Source organism: Phocoena sinus, chromosome 1 (genome assembly GCF_008692025.1).
Source record: "Phocoena sinus isolate mPhoSin1 chromosome 1, mPhoSin1.pri, whole genome shotgun sequence".
Taxonomy (NCBI): Eukaryota; Metazoa; Chordata; class Mammalia; order Artiodactyla; family Phocoenidae; genus Phocoena; species Phocoena sinus.
In genome coordinates, this window is record NC_045763.1 from 109,704,060 (window position 1) to 109,724,145 (window position 20,086).

A 20,086-nucleotide genomic window follows, 5' to 3' on the forward strand; every position below is an offset into this window, starting at 1 on the left:
CAAGATGCTGGTGTGTGGGCTCTGAGGCAGATCTGGCTTAGGGGTAATCAGCAGAGCCTTCCCCAGCTAGGGCATCCTCTGGGCATTGCGGTAGACAGGATGGAATTTTTACGTGTCAGTGCATCAGGGAGAGATACCAGGTAGTAGGAAGTTTAAGCCTCACCTGGAGCTTGTCTGTAAAGCCACTTGGTCCAACAGACCAGGGCTCTGGAGGCAGACAGTTCTATTCCTGCCAGCACTTACAGTGTGTCTGCAAATCCCTCAGCCATTCTGAATCTCACTTTTCTCTCTGTGCAATGGAGATCATAATATGTACCTCGTACTTAGGGTTATTCTCCTGAGGCTCAAATAAGGCCTGAGGCTTTGTAAACTGGAAGAAATGTGTATTAATATTAACTTCTCTTCCACGGAGTCGCCCTACACATCGGTACCCTCCATGAAACTTTTCCCCAACGGTTGACCTGCCCAGACCACTATCTGTACCACCTAGGGAGTGTGAATTCCAGTTGCCAGTCCTGGGTAACGCGCCCTCCCAGCTCACGTTCTTGTTTTTGTTTTGGCTTTGAGGGGGAGAGGATCCCGATCTAGGTTATCGCCGGTCTTCATAAACCTCCCTGTCTCTCTATCATCCGCTCCATCCGCCCCTGCCGTCTCTCTCGGCAGGTCGGCCCGGGCTGTCTTTTCTGGCTCCACCTCTCGCTCCGGCGGTCTGTGGGAGTCTCGGACTCCCTGCCCCTCCAGACGCCGTTCTCCGGCGGGGTTTAGGTCTGTCTTCTTCACCCTCAGTGAGTCAGAAACAAAGGAGGGGGGTGGAGGGAGCGCACTCTCTCCGGCTCGGCGATTCGCCCTTTATTCTGAACTCGCAACGTCAGCGGGCGGGTGGATGGAGCTGCGGGGCGCGGGCTGGGCCGCCCACAGCGCGCCGGGCCGGGGGAGCGGCCGGGCCGGGCCGGGCGGGCGGGCGGCGGGGGAGCTTTCGGGGGCCCGGGCCGCGTGGGCGCCGGGATGGAGGGCGCCGAGGGGCGGGGAGCGGGCGTGCGTGTGTGTGCGAGCGCGAGGGAGGCCGGCCTTTAGTGTAACCGGAGCTACAAAGAAGGGGAGAGGGAGGGAGGGAGGAGCGGCGGCGGCGGCGCCGGGGGCCTCTCCGCACCCTCCCCCTGGGCAGGAGACCCCTCGAAGCGGCCTCGGCCCCCGACGCGGGGCCGCCCCTCGGCGCCCGCGTCCGCCCGCCCGCCCGGAATGATGAAGAAGAACAATTCCACCAAGCGGGTGAGTGCGCCCGCCCGCCCCGTGCCCGCCGCTGACTTTGTGCCCCGAGGACCCCAGCCCCGTCGGGGCCGCGGGCGGCCGGGTTGGGGGCCGGGGACGCCCCGCGCCAGCCCCCTCCTTCCGGCCCGTGGCCCGATCGCCGGTCCCCTTAGCCTCGGCCTCGGCGCGCTGGGCCCCACGACGAGGCACCGGCGGGGGCTTTTGTTTGTTTACTTGGGCTGGGGGTTAACTTGGCTGAGTTTCTGACCGACCCCCGGCCTCCCCTACCTCGGGCGGCTGGCGGCCGCCGGCATCGCGCTCTGCAGCGGCGAGAAGACAATGAGAAATAAAATAAAATGCCGTTAATCCCGGCGCGGCGAGGAGGGAGGCTGGGGGAGGGGGCGGGGGGCTCGGCGGAGACCCGAAGGCCACCCCTCGGCTCCAGCCCGGCCCTCACCCCTTCCACTGGCAGTTCCAGTTGTTTATCTGGGAGAAGGGGGAGGGGAGCGATGGGGAAGCGAGTTCCTTGGAGTGAAAGGCTTTGAAGAAGTGGGGAGCGAACGCGGGTCTCCCAGACTCCAGCTGCGGCGGGGCGGACGCGGGAAGGAGGGGACCGGGGACTGAGGAGGGCGCTGGGGACGGAACGGGAGGAGGAAAAAGCTGTAATCACCTAATCGTGTGGTTCTTATCTGGCTCGGGGGGCAGGGGCCTCAGGATGGAAATCATCAGTCTGCACCGCCTGAGAAGGTCGGCTGGGTCCGGAAATTCTGCGGGAAAGGGATTTTCAGGGAGATTTGGAAAAACCGCTACGTGGTGCTGAAAGGGGACCAGCTCTACATCTCCGAAAAAGAGGTAGGTGCCCTTTGCTGCTAACTATCCCTGTTTTCTCATAGTCCCCACTTTGTCTCTCCGCAGGGGTCTTATCTACTTCTCATCTCCCCCTTACCTCATTCCTCATTTTGTTCCAAAAGCTACTTCAGCGGTCTGGTTGGTCTCTACCCCCATCTTATCTGCAGAGAAAGGTCACCCTTTAATGAGGAGACTGGAGTTAGAATTAGAAGTTGGGTTTGCATCTTATTTAAAAATTTTTCTTTGGAAATACCTTTCTGACAACCATGATAACTCCCTCCCAAGAATGTCCCAAAAGTTTTAAGTGTCCCCTGCTGGCCCCCACCCTATCCTGGCCTCTAGCTGACCGTAGGATTATTTTTTCTTTGCTGTTGCTGCTGAAACACTGTTCAGCTTATTCTCCACTCCTTCCTGCCCTCCCCACCCCAACCCAGCTAGCCTCCCCTTTCCTGTCTCTCACAGGGACATATACAAGTCATATCAGTAGTGCAGCTGCCCTGAATCACAGAAAACACACATACAACCCAGGGTCAGTCTCGCATGGCCTCAGGGAGAGTATTTGTAAGTGGCAGTGATTTCTGTTGAAGCCAGTGTCCCTAACCAACATGTTCTCTGTTCCCCATCCCCACTCCACTGAAAAAAAAAGAAGCAGGGAACTCATTCTCCATTCCTTCCTGCCCAGCTGCCCCCCACCAGTTATAGCAGAAGGGAGAATGGAGTTACGAATCCCTGTGTGTCTGTGTCTTTGGGGCTATAGTTAAAATGAAAACCACAGTCCACATTGGGTCAGAACCTGAGCCCACATATTGAATCCAGATTACTCTCTCTGTTATCTCTAATTCATGGGATAAATGACACATAGTAATATTGAGAAACTGAAATTGCCCTTCCGTAGGTTAGAAGTCATTCCAGTCCCTACCTCTGCGACTGTGTCAGCATTGCCTAGGAGACTGTCCTGAGTTCCCCTGGTAGGATGACCCTCCACCCGCCCCCTCACCCAGGGCTAACGGCGAAGTCCTCCCTGAGTTCTAACCTCTTCTGCTTTCTGCATAGACTATATTTAGGTAAATAAATCCTTTTATGGTATTGAAATAGACACATGCGCAGTCCTAGAGAAAGTATTCATCTGAACAGGACATCTACTGAGGCAGCTAAGAAAGAACTAAGCTGTGCCAGGGCCAAAGAGATCCCTCATAAGGGTATTTAAACCTTGCTGTTTACACTGAGAACTTGGTGATGGAGTGAGGTGAGAAAACACTTTGACAGGAGAATTTATTTTTAATGGTCACCTCTACCCAACCCCAAATCCTACCCAAGGTTTTTCCACAATGTGTGGGCTTTCCGGGGCGGGGGGGGTTGGCTTTTTTTTTTTCTTAGGCAAGTGTCAAAGTGTATCTCCTGTCTTCCCTGAACTCCATAATGGCAGAAAACTCTAGTAGCAATCAGGGAGAACTTCCCACACGTCAGTGGGGAAAACATGTGATCAGGGAAAGGGTAGAAGGAACAAGACATCTTTTTCTTGTTTGTATTTGTTCAAAGAACAGAGTCAGGGGGCAAAAGAGCGTAGTTGACCCTTGTTTGTGGAGGAAGGGGTACTGAGACAGGGGAAAGGATGGAATGACCGCAGCTTAGGATGTCTGCTATCCTGTGAGTCAGGAGCATCTGACCGATCATGGGGCCAACTGCCCACTGCTGAGAAAGGCATAGGAAAATAGGGAACAAGCCTATTGGTAGTACTCTTCTTTGGGGCCAGTTTCCACGCTACAAAGGCCTAGGTTAAAGGTGAAACTGATCAAGGACTATAGGCCTTATTCTGTCCACTTCCCAAAAGCTCCAGAGCCAACAGAGTCAAGATTTTTTTAAATATAGTATGATGTTTGTAATTTACATGGGCTTTTTAAATTTTATTTATTTATTTATTTTGGCTGCACTGGGTCTTGGTTGCGGCACGCAGGATCTTTGTTGTGTCCTGTGGGATCTTTAGTTGTGGCATGCAGACTCTTAGTTGCAGCATGCACACGGGATCTAGTTCCCTGACCAGGCATTGAACCCCAGTGCCTGCATTGGGAAGCTAGGAGTCTTACCCTCTGGACCACCAGGGAAGTCCCAGTAATTTATATGTTAATGCAGGAAATCCCTAACCCTCTCCCCTAGGATTTGCACCAGTATTTTTTTTGCAACTGCCCCCACCAAAGAAATCCTTCTGTATTTGTTGTTAATAATCATTTTCTTCATTCTTAGTCAAAGGGCACCTTATGATCATGGAGCTGATGTATAGGAACAGAAACTAGACCTTAGGGAGACCTCATGGTAGAGGAAATTGAGTTCAAGGCATCTTTTTTTTGGCAAGCATGGGAAAAATTCCTTTCTGTGGGCTAAGGAGAAAGAATCAGGGGAAAGGGTTGACTTTTGTGGGTGGTAATTATAAATGAGACTGTGGGAATTAGATGGGCAAAAACAATACAGTGGAGAACTAGGGTCTTGGAGTTGTCCATCTTCCCTGGGCACTGGAGTATGCTTGTTTCACTGCTTTACCCCATCTGCTACCCCTGCCTTATGAGGGGCTAACCTCTGTCAATGTCTTCTGCTCCCCAGAGCTCCTTATCAGTCATGTCCAAGCCAGAATATCTCCCTTTCCCTTCCCTTCCCCTCTGTTCCCCTCCCCTTCCGTTCCCCTCTCCTCCCCTCCCCTAAGGAAAACAGAACAAGTAACTCTTTTCCCCTGGCTACATACACACACCCAGCACTTTCCTCTCCAAGATTTCTGGCCTCTGCTGATAGTCTCAGCTCTGAGGAAGGAGGGGAAGAGGAGTGATGCATCACCCAGCATCCCTGCTTCCATGTTTCTGGGAATTGTTCTGGGACACCCCTTGCCAGCATCTTGTCCACTTTCACCTACAAGCCTTCAAGGCTTCTGGTCACTTCCTAGTCCAAAACCCGGGAGCCCAGGATAGGGGAGAGCCCTGGAGGAAAAAGGTGGGTGTATGAGCAGCCATTCACCTGAATGAGTCTGTGTCAGCCCCCTGGGTCCAGCGCCAAGTCAGAAGGATAGGCAGATGCAAGAGCAGAGATCGGCTGGGGGATGGAAGAGAGAACCAGGCGGATAAATGAAGTCACCTCCAGGCACACAATTCCTATTTCAGACCTTGAGACGTGGGGACTCTTTTGTGAAATACTTCCAGTCAGAGAGGGTAGATGTCTTCCAAGGAACATATGAGGCTACTTTTGACTGTTTAGTTTTAACAAGACAAGTGCTGGTGGTTTTCATCTCTCATCCCAGGAAAACCTGAACAGCTCATTCCACAGGGTCTTCCAATCCCAGGCGCAAGTAGCAGAGGGTGAAAGGGTTTTCTAATCACAGGCTGCTCCGTCCAGGCCAGTGATGAAGACTTCTTTCCTCTTGCAAGCCAAATCACAGCTTCAGAGGATTGGGGCTATGGGAATACCTTAGGGGAGAGGAGAAAAAACCCTGAGAAGTTTAAAACGGACCTTGGCAGAAATGTTAGTAGAATTTGCTTTGTGGCACTCATAAAAGGCTGGTTGGGGTTGGAGGATGTAGACGGAACTGTGGTCTCTGATTAGACATTCAACAAGAGAGTTAAGAGCCAAATGATGGATAGAAATGCTGAGAGTGGAACCGGGTGCAAGATGGATTCTACAAGCAGGAAGGGCTCAGTTTAGACACAAGGAAGAACTTCCTGGCAGTAAGGGCTCAAACTGGAATCATGGAAACAGGTAGCAGAACACTTTTTTCCAAGTAGTCCTCCAGGGAGAGTATAAATGCATCTTTGCCTAGAGAGCAGTGGATGATTAAGTGGCTTCTCAAGCCCACAGGAGCTGGGTTGGGTTGTCACGGTACCTTGGGAGGAAGAAGGAGGGGTAGGAACTACAGGTGTGTTTTTCACCCTGTCTGAACAAACTCAACAAACTGAACACCGGGGCTGCTGTTCCTATGGTGCTGAAGCTTCTGAGAAGGAGATAGATCAGTCTCTTCATAATAGTATATATTTAAGGAAGGAGCCAGGGGATAATGGGATGGATAAGAAGGCAACAGCATAAACATAGGACAGCGGAGGGCGGAGGCAGCCCTTCGTTCCCTCCAGACATCCCCTGATATTGACCCTGCCTTTACCTCCTCCCTCTGGACAATCAAGGGCCATCTGGGTCTTGCTTACTTCAGGATGATAGGATTAAACTGTTAGCCCTGTAACCATGTCCTTTGAAGGACAAAGTGGGAGTCACAGTGAAGAGAGACCTACTGGGGCTCTGGAAATGGTAGCTTGGCTGAGGGGAGTGGGGACAAGGGGTTTAAATGGAAACCCACCTGAGGAATCAGGACATGGGGGGCTGCCCCCGACTGTCGGGCCTCTGTGGGCCTTGGGTAGGACAGCCTTTCCGTAACCTGTCATCCCTCCCCTCTCAGGCTTCTTCTGGTTCCCAAGACTGGTCAGTAACTAACAATTTGGGAGAAGGGACTAAGTAATTTTATCCTCAGCACCTCACCTCCAACCCTCCCCTAGGTAAAAGATGAGAAAAATGTTCAAGAGGTGTTTGACCTGAGTGACTATGAGAAGTGTGAAGAGCTCCGGAAATCCAAGAGCAGGAGCAAGAAGAATCATAGCAAGTTCACTCTTGCCCACTCCAAACAGCCTGGGAACACGGTACGCTCCGCCTGCCGTCTGGGCCACCAGAACATCGACCAGGTCAGGGGTGTGGGGAGCAGAGGAGAGCACCTGCCCCTTCAGGATCTCTCTCTCTCAGCTCTCTTGGCTCAGAGGCCCTGAATTATTGCTCTCCTGCCAGCTTTTATTATTTAACCTGAGAATATCATGGCCATTTCCTTCCTTCCAGGCAAGCCAGCCTTTAAACTGTCCAGCCACAAAGATCATATCTCTCTCCCTCTCTCTGTCTCTCTCTGTCTAACACACACACACACACACAAATACACAAACACACCCCTCTTGGGAGACAGCCACTTTTCCCTGTACTGTGATAGGCGGTTGAAATTCTGAATCTAATTTCTCTTGTCTGAGGAAACCCAGGGAAGCCATTCCTGTCACATTCTATTTCTTCGAACATTTAAAGATCTTTATGTTAGTACCTGTCCTTTCCCAAACCTCCTCTAATTATCTCCAGTGCCGTATTAATATCTGGTACCCTTCTAAGCTCCTCATTGGTCATTTCTAAAACAGCCTCCAAGCAATGGCATTTTGCAGGAATAGAGGCTGATTTCCTTAAGTTACGGATGACTCCAGAAGTAGAATCTCTCTCCTTCCAAGAGCTGGGTCTAAGAGAATGAGATTATAATTTCTTACTTCTTCACTGTCAAGGTGAGGCCAAATGTAAAACCCTGACTGAAACAAGAATCTTCTCCTCACAGGCACCCAACTTGATCTTCCTGGCAGTGAGTCCGGAAGAGAAGGAATCATGGATCAACGCCCTCAACTCCGCCATCACTCGCGCCAAGAACCGCATCTTGGATGAGGTCAGGAGGTTTATTGTGGGGAAGGGGACGCTGAGGCAGAGGGAGCAGAATGACTCACTGAAGAGGGAAGAGGATGCTGTGGGCCCCATTTACTAGCTCCCTACCAGCTCTGCTTCTTTATTTCCCTTTTGAAACTCTATTCTCCTTCTAACTTCTAAGTCTTTTCTGCCACCTCCTCTTTCCCCACTTTCTGATGCATGGGCCAGCCCTGGGCCAGCTTAAGGAGCCCCTTCATGTCCAATACATCCCTTGCCCTTGGATTTGCCCAGAAACGGTTCATGAGGTGGGATTATTTCCCAGTCCAGGCATGTTCAGGCCTCAGGGGAAGCTGGGTTGGGACAGAGTCTCCAAATAGCACCCATGACTCACAGTGCATCTCTTCAGGTCACCGTTGAGGAGGACAGCTATCTCGCACACCCAACTCGAGACAGGGCAAAAATCCAGCACTCCCGCCGCCCCCCAACTCGGGGACACCTAATGGCTGTGGTATGTAAGACTATAAGAAAGTAAAAATTGGGCTTCCCTGGTGGTGCAGCGGTTGAGAGTCCACCTGCCAATGCAGGGGACACAGGTTCATGCCCCGGTCCGGGAGGATCCCACATGCCGCGGAGCGGCTGGGCCCGTGAGCCATGGCCGCTGAGCCTGCGCGTCCGGAGCCTGTGCTCTGCAACGGGAGAGGCCACAGCAGTGAGAGGCCCGTGTACCGCAAAAAAAAAAAAAAAAAAGAAAGAAAGTAAAAATTGCTGAAGGGCCAACTCCATGTCAGTTCATCTCAGACAGGACTGTATCTCAGACAGCCCACCAGAGGCATTTGTGTACCAAGGTCAAAGGCTAGGGAAGTCCCTCCACCCTGTTCCCTTTCTTGATTCCTCCAAACCAAAAATATTTAGTCAGCACCTACTGTGAATTTGAAAGTCCTGCCCTCAATAAATGTATCATCCTTTGGGGAAAATGAGATATACCCACAAGGGAAGTGAAAAGTAGAAGAGGTGAATACAGTACAAGGCAACACAAGCTACTGTCTGGTGGCTAGCTATCCTGACGGATAACAGCATTATGTATCACAGGCACTTAGAGGAGCAAGGATTTTCTTTCATTTATCTGAGCGCTAAGTGTCTAGGGAAAGAGGCACTCAGGTATAGTAGAAAGAGCATGGGGGCCTCCCTGGTGGCGCAGTGGTTAGGAATCCGCCTGCCAATGCAGAAGACATGGGTCCGAGCCCTGGTCTGGGAAGATCCCACATGCTGCGGAGCAGCTACGCCCATGCGCCACAACTACTGAGCCTGCGCTCTAGAGCCCGCGAGCCACAACTACTGAGCCGCATGCCACAACTACTGAAGCCCGTGCACCTAGAGCCCATGCTTCCAACAAGAGAAGCCACCACAGTAGAAACCTGTGCACCACAATGAAGAGCAGGCTCCGCTCGCCGCAACTAGAGAAAGCCCGCACACAGCAACAAAGACCCAACACAGCCAAAAACAAAATAAATAAAATAAATTAATTTTTAAAAAAAAGAAAGAAAGAACATGGGCTTTGGAATCAGACAGAACTGGACTGGAACCTAGCTTTGCAGTGTACTCTGAAGCTGCCCGCCTCCAACTGTAAAGTGGGGCAGTAATCATGCCCACTTGAACGGTTGCTGTGAGGAATGATTGAAACAACATATGTATCAATACATATAAGGTGCTGAATACCATTATCACTTTTTTTTTAATTACAGTATTCTGGAAATAGAGCAAGTTTTATTTTAAGGCAAGAAGTTCTGAGGTCCAAATAGCAGAGGGGGTTGAGGTGTGTGGCTCAGAGGATACAGATGGAAAAGGACAGTTACCCTGCCATGCCAGGCATCCTGTATGTGTCAAACCCAACTGATGCTTAGAGTCCACAATACAGAGGAAAAAGACACTCTTCAGGAAGCTCGTAGTAAAGTGGAAAATATGGGAAACACGCAGGAGAAATTATTTTTTTAATAAATTGGTATTTTTTTTAAATATTTATTTGCTAACTTACTTTGGCTGTGCTGGGTCTTAGTTACGGCACGCAGGGTCTTTAGTTGCGGCATGCTGCCTCTTAGTTGCGGCATGCTGCCTCGTAGTTGCAGCATGCATGCAGGATCTAGTTCCCTGACCAGGGATCGAACCCAGACCCCCTGCATTGGGAGCACGGAATCTTACCCACTGGACCACCACGGAAGTCCCCCAGGAGAAATTACTTTAAATCACAGAAAAATAAAAGAAAGAAGTTTAAGTCACTATCAAAGGAATAAGAAATAGGAAACAAAGTCAGAGGGCTGTGTCAGGAGTGGGGGCTTCTCATTCAGGGAAGGCACGTTGAGGAGGGAAATGACCACAGCTTGCTTCTCTTTCAGGCAGTCAGTCCTGAAATGCTCACTGACAACAATCTACCCCCTTCATTCCCTCCTTCTCCCTCTGCAGGCTTCAACCTCTACCTCGGATGGCATGCTGACCTTGGACCTGATCCAGGAGGAAGACCCTTCCCCTGAGGAACCAACCTCCTGTGCTGAGAGCTTTCGAGTCGACCTGGACAAGTCTGTGGCCCAGCTGGCAGGCAGCCGGCGGAGAGCAGACTCAGACCGCATCCAGCCCTCCTCGGACCGGGCAAGCGGCCTTCCCCGACTTTGGGAAAAGCCAGACAGAGGGGCCACCTACACCCCCCAGGCACCCAAGAAGTTGAGCCCCGCAGAAAAAGGCCGCTGTGCCTCCCTGGAGGAGATCCTGTCTCAGCGGGACACTGCCGCAGCCCGCACCCTCCAACTGCAGGCCCAGGACCCCCCGACCCCCATCCCACCCCACCCGGGGCAGCTGTCCCGGATCCAGGACCTGGTAGCAAGGAAACTGGAGAAGACTCAGGAGCTGCTGGCAGAGGTTCAGGGACTGGGAGACGGGAAGCGAAAGGCCAAGGACCCCCCTCGGTCTCCTCCCGATTCTGAGTCAGAACAGCTGCTGCTGGAGACAGAGCGGCTGCTGGGAGAGGCGTCATCAAATTGGAGCCAGGCGAAGAGGGTGCTCCAGGAAGTCAGGGAGCTGAGGGACCTGTACAGACAGATGGACCTGCAGACCCCCGACTCCCACCTCAGACAGCCCAGCCAGCATAGCCAGTACCGGAAGAGCCTGATGTAGAGGAAGGTGACAGAGTCTGGAACGTGTGGGGTGGACAGACTCTTATCTCCAGGTGTTGCAGGATACAGCTTTTTTATTTACCTCAGTCAAAAAAGAAAACAAAAACACGATCAAATTCGTTGCTCTTGCTGCTGCCCGACCCTCCTACAGCCCTTATTTCCCAAACTCCTTTCCCCCCATCTATCTCTCTGAGACCTAAATTGCCTCAGATCTGGGGAGGAGGTGACCCCTACAGCAGTATTAAGAAGCTTTCACCTGGATGAAGAGGGAGAGGGTGACGAAGGCACAGTCTGACTGTGTTACACACACCACCCCTCTGAGGTGTGGTGAGGAATACCCTGCTGCCCCCAAAGATGTATCTGGGCTCCTACGTTTAGAGGGGGAGGTGTGGGGCGTCTCTTGTGTCCCATTCCAAGTTTTCAATCTGAGGGTGAAATTTCAGCCACTCAGCCCTAGCTCAAGAGATGTGGGAGCCAGTGCCACCTGTCCACGCACACAGAAGTGAAATTTATCCTAGCCCCGAGGAGGGTTTGTGCGATTAAAACACCCCCAGCCCCGCCGCCGGGCACTGGCTTCTCACGCCTAGCAGCCTCTGATTGCAATCACGCTGCCTGGCTTTCTTGTATGAGGTGTTTCTTCCCTTCCTCTCTCACACCCTTCCCAACACTGATTCAGAGATACAGCCCTGGACAGATGGGATGGATCTGGTCATTTGGCTAGGGTCGCCTAGCACAGGGGAACCGGGGACAGTCAACCCCACAGAAGAACCAAACTAAAACGGAAACTGATTTGTGATGCAAGCTGGGTAGTATGAAGGGGAAAGCCAAATATATGCCCAGGTTCCTCTTTCGGCCAAGCTAGGGTTTCCTGTAGCCTCTCCCTCTCCTTCCTCGAACCTTACTTCCAACACTAATCAAGCCCCAGCTTTAGAAAAACATCTTTATGCTCACACCACCACCCTCCTGACCACCTCTGCAGCTGCCAGACTCCCCGACATTCTTGTCTGTGGTAGAGGCTACACAGCTCATTTTGATTGCTTCTTCCCTCTGAAGTTTCTAAGATCAGGTTTAATAACAGTGATAGTGTCCAGAGAAGAAGAAGGCAACATATGAATGATTTTTGGAAAGAAGGGGACAGTCCCGTGAATCAAGTAATGAAGGGTTAAAAAAAACACTTTGAAGTACAGTTGACCCTTGAAAAGTGCGAGGGTTAATCCACCTGTAAATTAACAGTCAGCCCTCCATATCCATGGTTCCTCTGCACCTGAGGGCTCAACCAACCGCAGGCTGTGTAGTACTGTAGGGTTTATTGAAAAATATCTGCATGAAAGTGGATCTGCGCAGTTCAAACTTACGTTGTTCAAGGGTCAACTGTAGACCCCTTGCTTCCTGATCCCCTTCCCTAGGTCCCCTCTCGCCTCCAAGAGCCAAAACCTAGAGTTCACCTAAGGGTGAGAGGGGAGAAGAGGAGAAAATGGGGACAAACTGTGTGTACATCCTGGCCACGAAGCTGCCCTCGTGTGACATTCAGGAAGGTGGGGTAGGAGGGAAACAAGGAAAATCCTTTGGGCAAAACACAGACCCTCAATTGCCACTCTTCTGCTCTGACATTACTCCATAACCCCGTAAGCAAGATGGGGGAATCTGTCCAAGTTGAACATCTGTAGGGAAGAGAGATTCTCATGCTCTTTCGGTCCCCACCACTCACAGTCATACCGATTTCCCCTAGATTTATCCTGTAGTTAACTAAATCACATGTATCCTTGAGTGAGGAGAGTACACCAGAGTGCCACCTACATGTCATTCCCAGAGTCTCCTGGGGTAGGAGGGGAGGGAGCCTGGGTCTCCAGACTTCCTATCCTCCAAACAAGTTTTGCTCACCTAAACTCTAAGCATGGTCGGCAGAGCTACCCGTTGTCACAAATATTGAAAGTCTAGGTTAAAATATTTACTTTCTATATGTAAGTCTGCATTTTTGTATTAATTTATTTTACCAGCATTTTCCTTTTTCTCTCTTTCTTTTCCTTGTCGCTCCCACATAATGAAGAAAAAGACAAAAGCAAGAATGACATGTATATCCCAACATGCCAATTATCTGTGGCTCCCAGGGGAGCTAGAGGATGGAGGGAGACAGCGGAGAGGAGAAAGGTGAGGGGAAGCAGAAAAGAAAGATCAGGGACCCCGGGAGACTAAGAGTTGGGCACTGGGCTCCTGCAGTCTTAAGGCACCAAAACCAGGCCACAAGGTGGTAAGATGAGGCCAGCTTTGGAACCAGACAGATCTGGGTTCAAATTCTGACTTTTTAGTTATGAGACCCTGGGCAAGGCACAAGCTTTCCAAGTGTCAGTTTTCTCATCTGCAAAGTGGAAGTGTAAAGACAATGTATGGAAAATGCCTGCCAGCTGGTAAGTAGCTGCTGTGGCAGCTTTAGTTTGACTCAGTGGGCTATTAACAGTAGCTCAGGCGGTAGGAGTACGGTTAGAATGAGGCTTAGGGGATGGGGTTACTGTCACTGTGTTCTGGTACACGAGCTGATCCAGTCCATGGACTGTGCCCATAGGCCTTTCTTCAAGGAGAGAGAATACCAGGTACTGGGCTAAAGGCCAGAGATAGGAAGAAGGGGGAAAGCTTGATCTTCTGTCTTCAAGAATTTCAGAGCTTAGCACAAAGCCAGGCTCCCCGCTAGAAAAACAGCTTAGAGCGTACGCCGGTGGTGGGCTGCCAGCGTGATCTCTGTTAAGGAAGCATGAGCACCGGCACTGTGGCTGGAGGATAATGATGCTGGAACTCTAGCTTTTCCCTCCTCCCAGATCTGTCTTCCCTCACTGCATCACTCCAGTTTCTTTACCTGAAATATTTCCCTTACTTCCTCCCAGTCACGTGTTCTGGGGCAAATGGGTGGACTGAGTAGGGGTGCGGGGCAACCTGCTTACTACACAGTTGCCAATAGACGTATTTCAGGATGTGTATTTTTCTTTCTTCTTTCCTCTCTTCCAACATCTTTGCTATATTCTTTTCTTACACAAATGAACTGGAAAAGGGAGAATCTTTTGGGAGGCCCCAGGCAAGGGAGATGAGGAAAGCCAGTACACACAGAGTTGAAATGGGGCGAGGGGTAGAGACAGGTAAAGAACTAAGTGCCATTTCCTATTTCAATGACATTTTCCTCAACTTTTCCTGTTCTTCCCCCATTAACTTGTAGAGGTTTGGGGAACAGAGTGCAGTACAGTCCTGACTGGCCTCCATTAGGAAGAATATCTGAGGTGCTGACCTGGAAAGCTGATGAATTAATTTGCATGCTATTTCCACAGCATAACTGTAGGCTGTTTAGGGTGAAAAGAAAAGGGGAAAAAAAACAAGTTTTTCTAACTCCCGCTCCAGCCTTCACAAACCATGCCGTGCCGACCCTAGGGAAATAGCTTTGCCTCCTTCCTTGCCCTCTCCCAGACCCTCTGCCAACAGTAAGCTCTACCTCATTGCACACAAAAAGCAGCCCCGAAGAATCTCTCCCCTTTCTAAACCTTACAGGCAAGAGGACCCAGCCCCATTCTGCAACTCTCAAAGCTCAGCTACAGCCCCTCCCCTTGACACTCCCTCCCCTTGCTGGGTTCGTTCTTTTTTCTGCTTTCTTCCTACCTCCGAGTCTCCCAACAACAGCAGCCAATCCCCAGGCTGCTCTAGAGCCACACCATATATGGAGAGGTTGAAAAGAAACCCGAGTAAATGTGGGAGCGAACACACCACACACACACACACACACACACACACACACACAATAACACACACACACGCTAACAGTTTTTGAGCGCCTCTCTGCACGTGACCCTGTGTCTATTTGTCTGTGTGTTTGACACAAGTCCCACCATTCCCTGCCCCTGGCTCACCCCACCCAAGAACGAGGAACCTGTTTGCTGTTCCCGGCCTTTATTCATGCCCCCTGAGACCATCAATCCAACCAGTTGCCTCTGACCTAGATTCTCTGCACTAATTACAATCCTAACGAGATCTAACAAACATACAACTTAGCACAGCTGAGACCCTCGAGGTCAATTAGTACAGCCCAGCTCAGCTCAGGAAATGGGAGATGGAGCCAGAAACTCTTGTACTTGCCTCACCCCGGCTCAGGCCCCAACCCCAGCCTGGGCTTGAAAGCAGGCTTGAGGAGAATGCAAAAATTAGCAAAACCAGCTTAAAAATAAGATCTTGGAGAGTTAACGAGCATGGAGAGAACTGCGTTAAGGTTGGGGAGAATTGGAGAATACAGATTCCCTGCTTTTCCTAAGTTATCAGGAGGGAGAGGCTGATGCAGCTACAGAAAGGAGGGACATAGGCAGTTTTCATTTTCGTAAAGACAATACGGAGAAGAGTAACTTAGAGAAGAGCAGGTAACATAGAACTCTTGATCTGCATCACAGCCTCCGACTTATTCCCTCCTCCTCTTTGCTTTCTCCTTTGGACAAGTTGGATTTATCTCCCCTGTCTTTCCTGCTGGTTTGGAATAGCTCTGAAATCACCTCTTTCTTTCAAAAATACTAGACTCAACCTCATTCTTGCTTTTCCTCTTCCATATAGTAAAACCATGACAGCAAACAGCCCCTTCCTCCTAAGAAACACAGAAAAATCTAAAATAAGGGTAACCAGTTTTGGGTTGACAAAGTGTTGTCGGACATTTGGGGATGATGCCTAAACTGTCTTCTAGATGAAGAATGAGAGAAAACGGCCACAAGTGGTAACAATGGGAATGCAGTTGCTTTTGCAAATTTGTCCTACCTGGCAGCAAATGCAGCGCAACAAAAAGAAGATTGAGCAGGGCAATGTGGCTCGTTCCCCGCTTTACTGGGTTCCTTTCTTTAGGTGGCAAAACAAGGCAGTGGAATGGTTGCCTGTCCTGTATCCTCTGCGTGCAGACCAGTTGTCCTAACCTCATCCCTAACGCCTGTGGCTCTATCAAGGAGGGAGGTGGAAGGAGAGGGCTAGTGGAATCCTCTACACCCCAGTGGGGAAGTGGACTTGGAGCCACTGCAAGAGCAGAATGTCCTTCATCCCCCAGCATTTATCCAGCCTCGTTCAGAGCGCTGCACCCTGCTGGCACCCTGCTGGCACCCTGACTCCTCCACAGTCCACTGCCGCAGCAACCAGGAACCTGCAGGGCAGGATGATTCACATAGCATCATGTCTGTATGTTGATGATTCCCAATTTCCTTCCCTGGCCTAACCCGGCTCTGGGATCAAGGCGCTTACAGCTAAGTACCTATTTGGCATCTTTACTTGGGTGTCTAACAGGCCTCTTTTTTTTTTTTTTTCTTGTGATGAGAACTCTTAGGATCTATTAACTTCTTTTAATACAATTTTAAAGGTTATACTCCATTCACAGTTATAACAAAATATTGGCTATATTTCCCATGTTGTACAATACATCCTTGAGCTGTCTTACACCCAATAGTTTGTACCTCCCACTCCCCCACTCCTATATCCCCCCCTCCACTGGTAACCACTACTTTGTTCTCTATATCTGTGAGTCTGCTGCTTTTTTTGTTATATTCTCTAGTTTGTTATATTTTTTCAGATTCCACATATAAGTGATATCATACAGTATTTATCTTTCTCTGTCTGACTTATTTCACTTAGCATAATGCCTTCCAAGTCCATCCATGTTGCTGCAAATGGCAAAATTTTATTCTTTTTTATGGCTGAATAGTATTCCATTTTAACAGGCACCTTAAATTTAAGTGTGGTAGATCCTTAAATAATGGCCCTCAATGAATCAACCTCCATCCATGCTCTTGTATTGTGAGTTTACTTCTCCTCCCACTCAAGAGGCATTGCTATTTCTCCAAGTGCTGTCTGAATCTGGGTTTGCCTTGTGACTTGCTTTGACCAGTAGAACGTGCAATTGTGTAGGTTCCAGAGTTTAGGCCCTAAGAGGTCTCACAGTGTCCTCTCTGGCCCTCTTAAAATTTAGCTGCAAGTAAGAAACCTGGCCGAGCATCTTTGGGATATGAGACCATGTGGAGAAAGAGGCATTGAAACCGCGCGAAACCATCCCAAACATCCGAGCCTCTGGGCAAACGCAAGCTAAATGCAGCACAACATGCAAGACCAAAGACCAACCATCCAGTCAGCCCACAGAATTGTGAGAAATTAATAAATCATTGTTGTCTTAAGCCACTAAGTCTGAGGGTGGTTTGTTATGCAGCAGTAGAAACTGAAACGCTAAAGTAGGAAACTGCAATACTTAAAACCCAAAACACAGGACATTGGCATTGGGACCAGGCAGTAAACAGAGGCTAGAAGGGCAGCCAAGAGACTATTAGTAGAGGCTGGATGATCGGGGAGGAAATTACCATTGGATGCTGGAGAAAGGGTTACCTTGTGTTAAATACTGGTGGAATAATTTATGAAACTGTCACCTATGGTACTTTGGAAGATAGAAAATGTACCTAATGAGCTTATTGGAGGTAGCTAAGGAGATTTCCAGGCAGAATGTTGAAAGTACCAGTAAGCTTTTCTTAGCTGTAAATGATAAGGTATTTTTGCAAGAGGAAGGAACCAAAGAAGGAACCATTCAGTTTGCAAGCAAAATTTATTGGAAAAATACTAGAGAGACAGGAACAGTTTCCAGCCAGAAAAACTTTCACCAGTGGTAATTCAGGAGAATGATCTGATGGAGGAGACCCTCCTGCCAGTGAAATGATTCAGGTATTTGAAAAGTATAGGGAAATGACTCATACAAGGACATGAAAATTGGCTGATGGTTACTAAACTGCTTTGGTATCTTATGGGGAGACAAGGAAAAGCAATTACCAACCAATTGAAATTAAGTGTGAAAGCCTGAGGCTTCTTTGGTAGCTTAAAAGAGGTTCTTCTCTTTGCTGTTAAGAGAGCAGTAAAGAATGAAGACCCAACTCAGAAACTAGTAGAGATGCAGAACTTCAAAGACAAACTTTCACCTGAGGCAGGAAACTAGAACCTTCGGACAGGGTAGATCTGTTGTGCCAGGGCCCTAGTTGAGAAAACCTGTACTGGAACCCTGACACATGGAGTGGGGACATCTGGTATCCTCGGATGGTAGATGTCCCTGAAGATTTTGGTTTCCCATACAAAAGTGATCCACCCCTCTCCGTTAAGAGCTAGCACCACCTATCCCCAGTAAAGGCCCCTCCCTAGAAGGTGGCAGAGGTCAGGATCTGACCCCATCTCCTTTTCTGCCTGCCGGGATGATAACTGGTGCTAAGTCACAGCACAATTCAGCTGAGAACATGTTGGACCTCAGAAGGAAGAAAAGGAATTAACACCCAGCATGTAACAGCAGGAGCAGGAGAGGATGCCATGGATTAGATTTTTTTTTTTTTTTTTTTTGCGGTACGCAGGGGCCCTCACCACTGTGGCCTCTCCCATTGCGGAGCACGGGCTCCGGATGCGCAGGCTCAGCGGCCACGGCTCATGGGCCCAGCCGCTCTGCGGCATATGGGATCTTCCCAGACCGGGGCACGAACCCGTGTCCCCTGCATCGGCAGGCGGACTCTCAACCACTGCGCCACCAGGGAAGCCCCATGGATTAGATTTTGAGTGTGCTTGATCAAGGGTACCAGAATATAAAACTGGATGAGAAAGAGTTTATTAATTTAGGGGCACTCTCTTGGGATATAGGGTTTACATTTCAGCAAGGACACCAGAGTTGTTTCCAATGTGTTCTTAGAGTGCTCCTAGAAGCCTGGAAAAAGTGATGTCCCACACTGAGCAAAGTTGGAATGCTGGAATTGCCACATCAGACGGTGGAGGAAAGGATTAAAAAGCTTAGGGAGTGGACATAGTGGAATGGACCTATTATTTGAGGCCTGAAGACCCACCAAAGGATTATATTTCGTGGAAGGTTCAGAAGACAAACCATTCACCACAGCCACTAGAGGGGCACCAGCATCACTAAGTTCAGTGGTGGCTCGTCTCTGCAGAGCAGGAGAGGCAATCACAGAGCTGGGATCATTGATAGCAATGGAGATAATCAAACCCCGCTCCCCATCTCCACCAGCTGAGGCCAAGTGGCAACAGTAGGAACCAGGGGTCACAATTATCTTAATGAACAGCAAGATTGAAGGGCCAACCAAGGGGGCTTAACCCACAGAGATCTGAGTTGGTTAATAGAACACGGTATCCCTAGGGACAAAATAGATGGGCATTGTTTAACATATAAAAAGAATGCAAGACTAGGTGAACAGGGAGCTGAACACTGTTGCCCCAATAAAAAAAAATCATGATCCCTTGATGCGGAGAAATTGGAACCCTTGTGCACTGTTGGTGGGAGTGTAAAATGGTGCAGCCACTATAGAAAACAATATGGTAGTTCCTCAAAAAAATAAAAATAGAATTACCATATGATCCAGCAATCCCACTCCTGGTATATATCCAAAAGAATGAAAGCAGGATCTTAAAGAGATATTTGCACATCCATGTTCATAGCAGCATTACTAACAGTGGGCCAGAGGTGGAAGTAACTCAAGTGTTCACCAAAGGATGAATGGATAAACAAAATGTAGTATATACATACAATGGAATATTATTCAACCTTACAAAAGGAAGGAAATCCTGTCATATACTACACCATGGATGAACCTTGAGGACTGCTAAGAAAGCCAGTCACAAAAAGACAAATACTGTATGCTCCCGCTTATATGAAGTATCTAAAATAGTCAAAGTCATATAAACAGGAAGTAGAATGGTGGTTTCCAGGGGCTGCGGGGAGGGGGAAATGGGTTGTTTTTTAATGGATGCAGTTTCAATATTGCAAAATGAGACATTTCTGGAGCTGGGTTGTACAACATTGTGAATGTGCTTATCACTACTCAGCTGTACCGTTAAAAATGGTTAAGATGATAAATTTTATGTTTTTTTACCACAGCTAAATATATTTTTTAAAAAACACTTTATAGGGCTTCCCTGGTGGCGCAGTGGTTGAGAATCCGCCTGCCGATGCAGGGGACGCGGGTTCGTGCCGCGGTCCGGGAGGATCCCACGTGCCGCGGAGCACCTGGGCCCGTGAGCCATGGCCGCTGAGCCTGCGCGTCCGGAGCCTGTGCTCCGCAACGGGAGAGGCCACAGCAGTGAGAGGCCCGCGTACGGCAAAAAAAAAAAAAAAAACACTTTATAAAAAAGTCATAATCCCTTGTCCAGTTCAAAGACCTGAAACTGCTTTCAGACTTGAAATCTATTGAATGAAAAAGTGTCCAAGTCCCCAGGAGAAAGGAGCCTGCAATGTCACAGCAAGTATACAGTGTAATAACTCTACCAGTCCTTCTTGCAAAGGGACTCACAGCCATTTTACTTGGGTGACTGTAAACTAGGAGGTTGGGGGGAATATCCGGCAGGAC

The 20,086-nt window shown here is 49.4% G+C and overlaps 1 protein-coding gene across 4 annotated transcripts; it reads left to right on the plus strand.

The window, feature by feature from the left end:
- The first annotated feature begins 655 nt into the window (after positions 1–655).
- Positions 656–11,277, plus strand: PLEKHO1 (pleckstrin homology domain containing O1). 4 transcript variants are annotated; one of them, XM_032629991.1, is made up of 6 exons: positions 656–785; positions 1,954–2,100; positions 6,618–6,758; positions 7,478–7,582; positions 7,967–8,068; positions 10,018–11,277. In XM_032629991.1, the coding sequence occupies exons 5-6, from the start codon at positions 8,060–8,062 to the stop codon at positions 10,720–10,722; spliced, it is 714 nt and encodes a 237-aa protein (XP_032485882.1). In that variant the 5' UTR covers positions 656–785; positions 1,954–2,100; positions 6,618–6,758; positions 7,478–7,582; positions 7,967–8,059; the 3' UTR covers positions 10,723–11,277. The 4 variants fall into 4 exon arrangements, with proteins under 4 accessions (XP_032485882.1, XP_032485873.1, XP_032485864.1 ...); XM_032629982.1 differs by having other exon boundaries at positions 674–785; positions 6,618–6,800; positions 10,018–10,832; XM_032629973.1 differs by lacking the exon at positions 656–785 and adding an exon at positions 1,080–1,269.
- Positions 11,278–20,086: the final 8,809 nt, after the last annotated feature.

What these genes read in the sequence shown, in the direction of transcription:
- PLEKHO1 (XM_032629964.1), top strand. Translation starts at nt 1,240, where the DNA reads ATGATGAAGAAGAACAATTCCACCAAGCGG. An exon ending in AGAACAATTCCACCAAGCGG is followed by an intron (nt 1,270 to 1,953) that starts GTGAGTGCGCCC and finishes CTCGGGGGGCAG; the next exon opens with GGGCCTCAGGATGGAAATCA. An exon ending in GGGGACACCTAATGGCTGTG is followed by an intron (nt 8,069 to 10,017) that starts GTATGTAAGACT and finishes CTCCCTCTGCAG; the next exon opens with GCTTCAACCTCTACCTCGGA.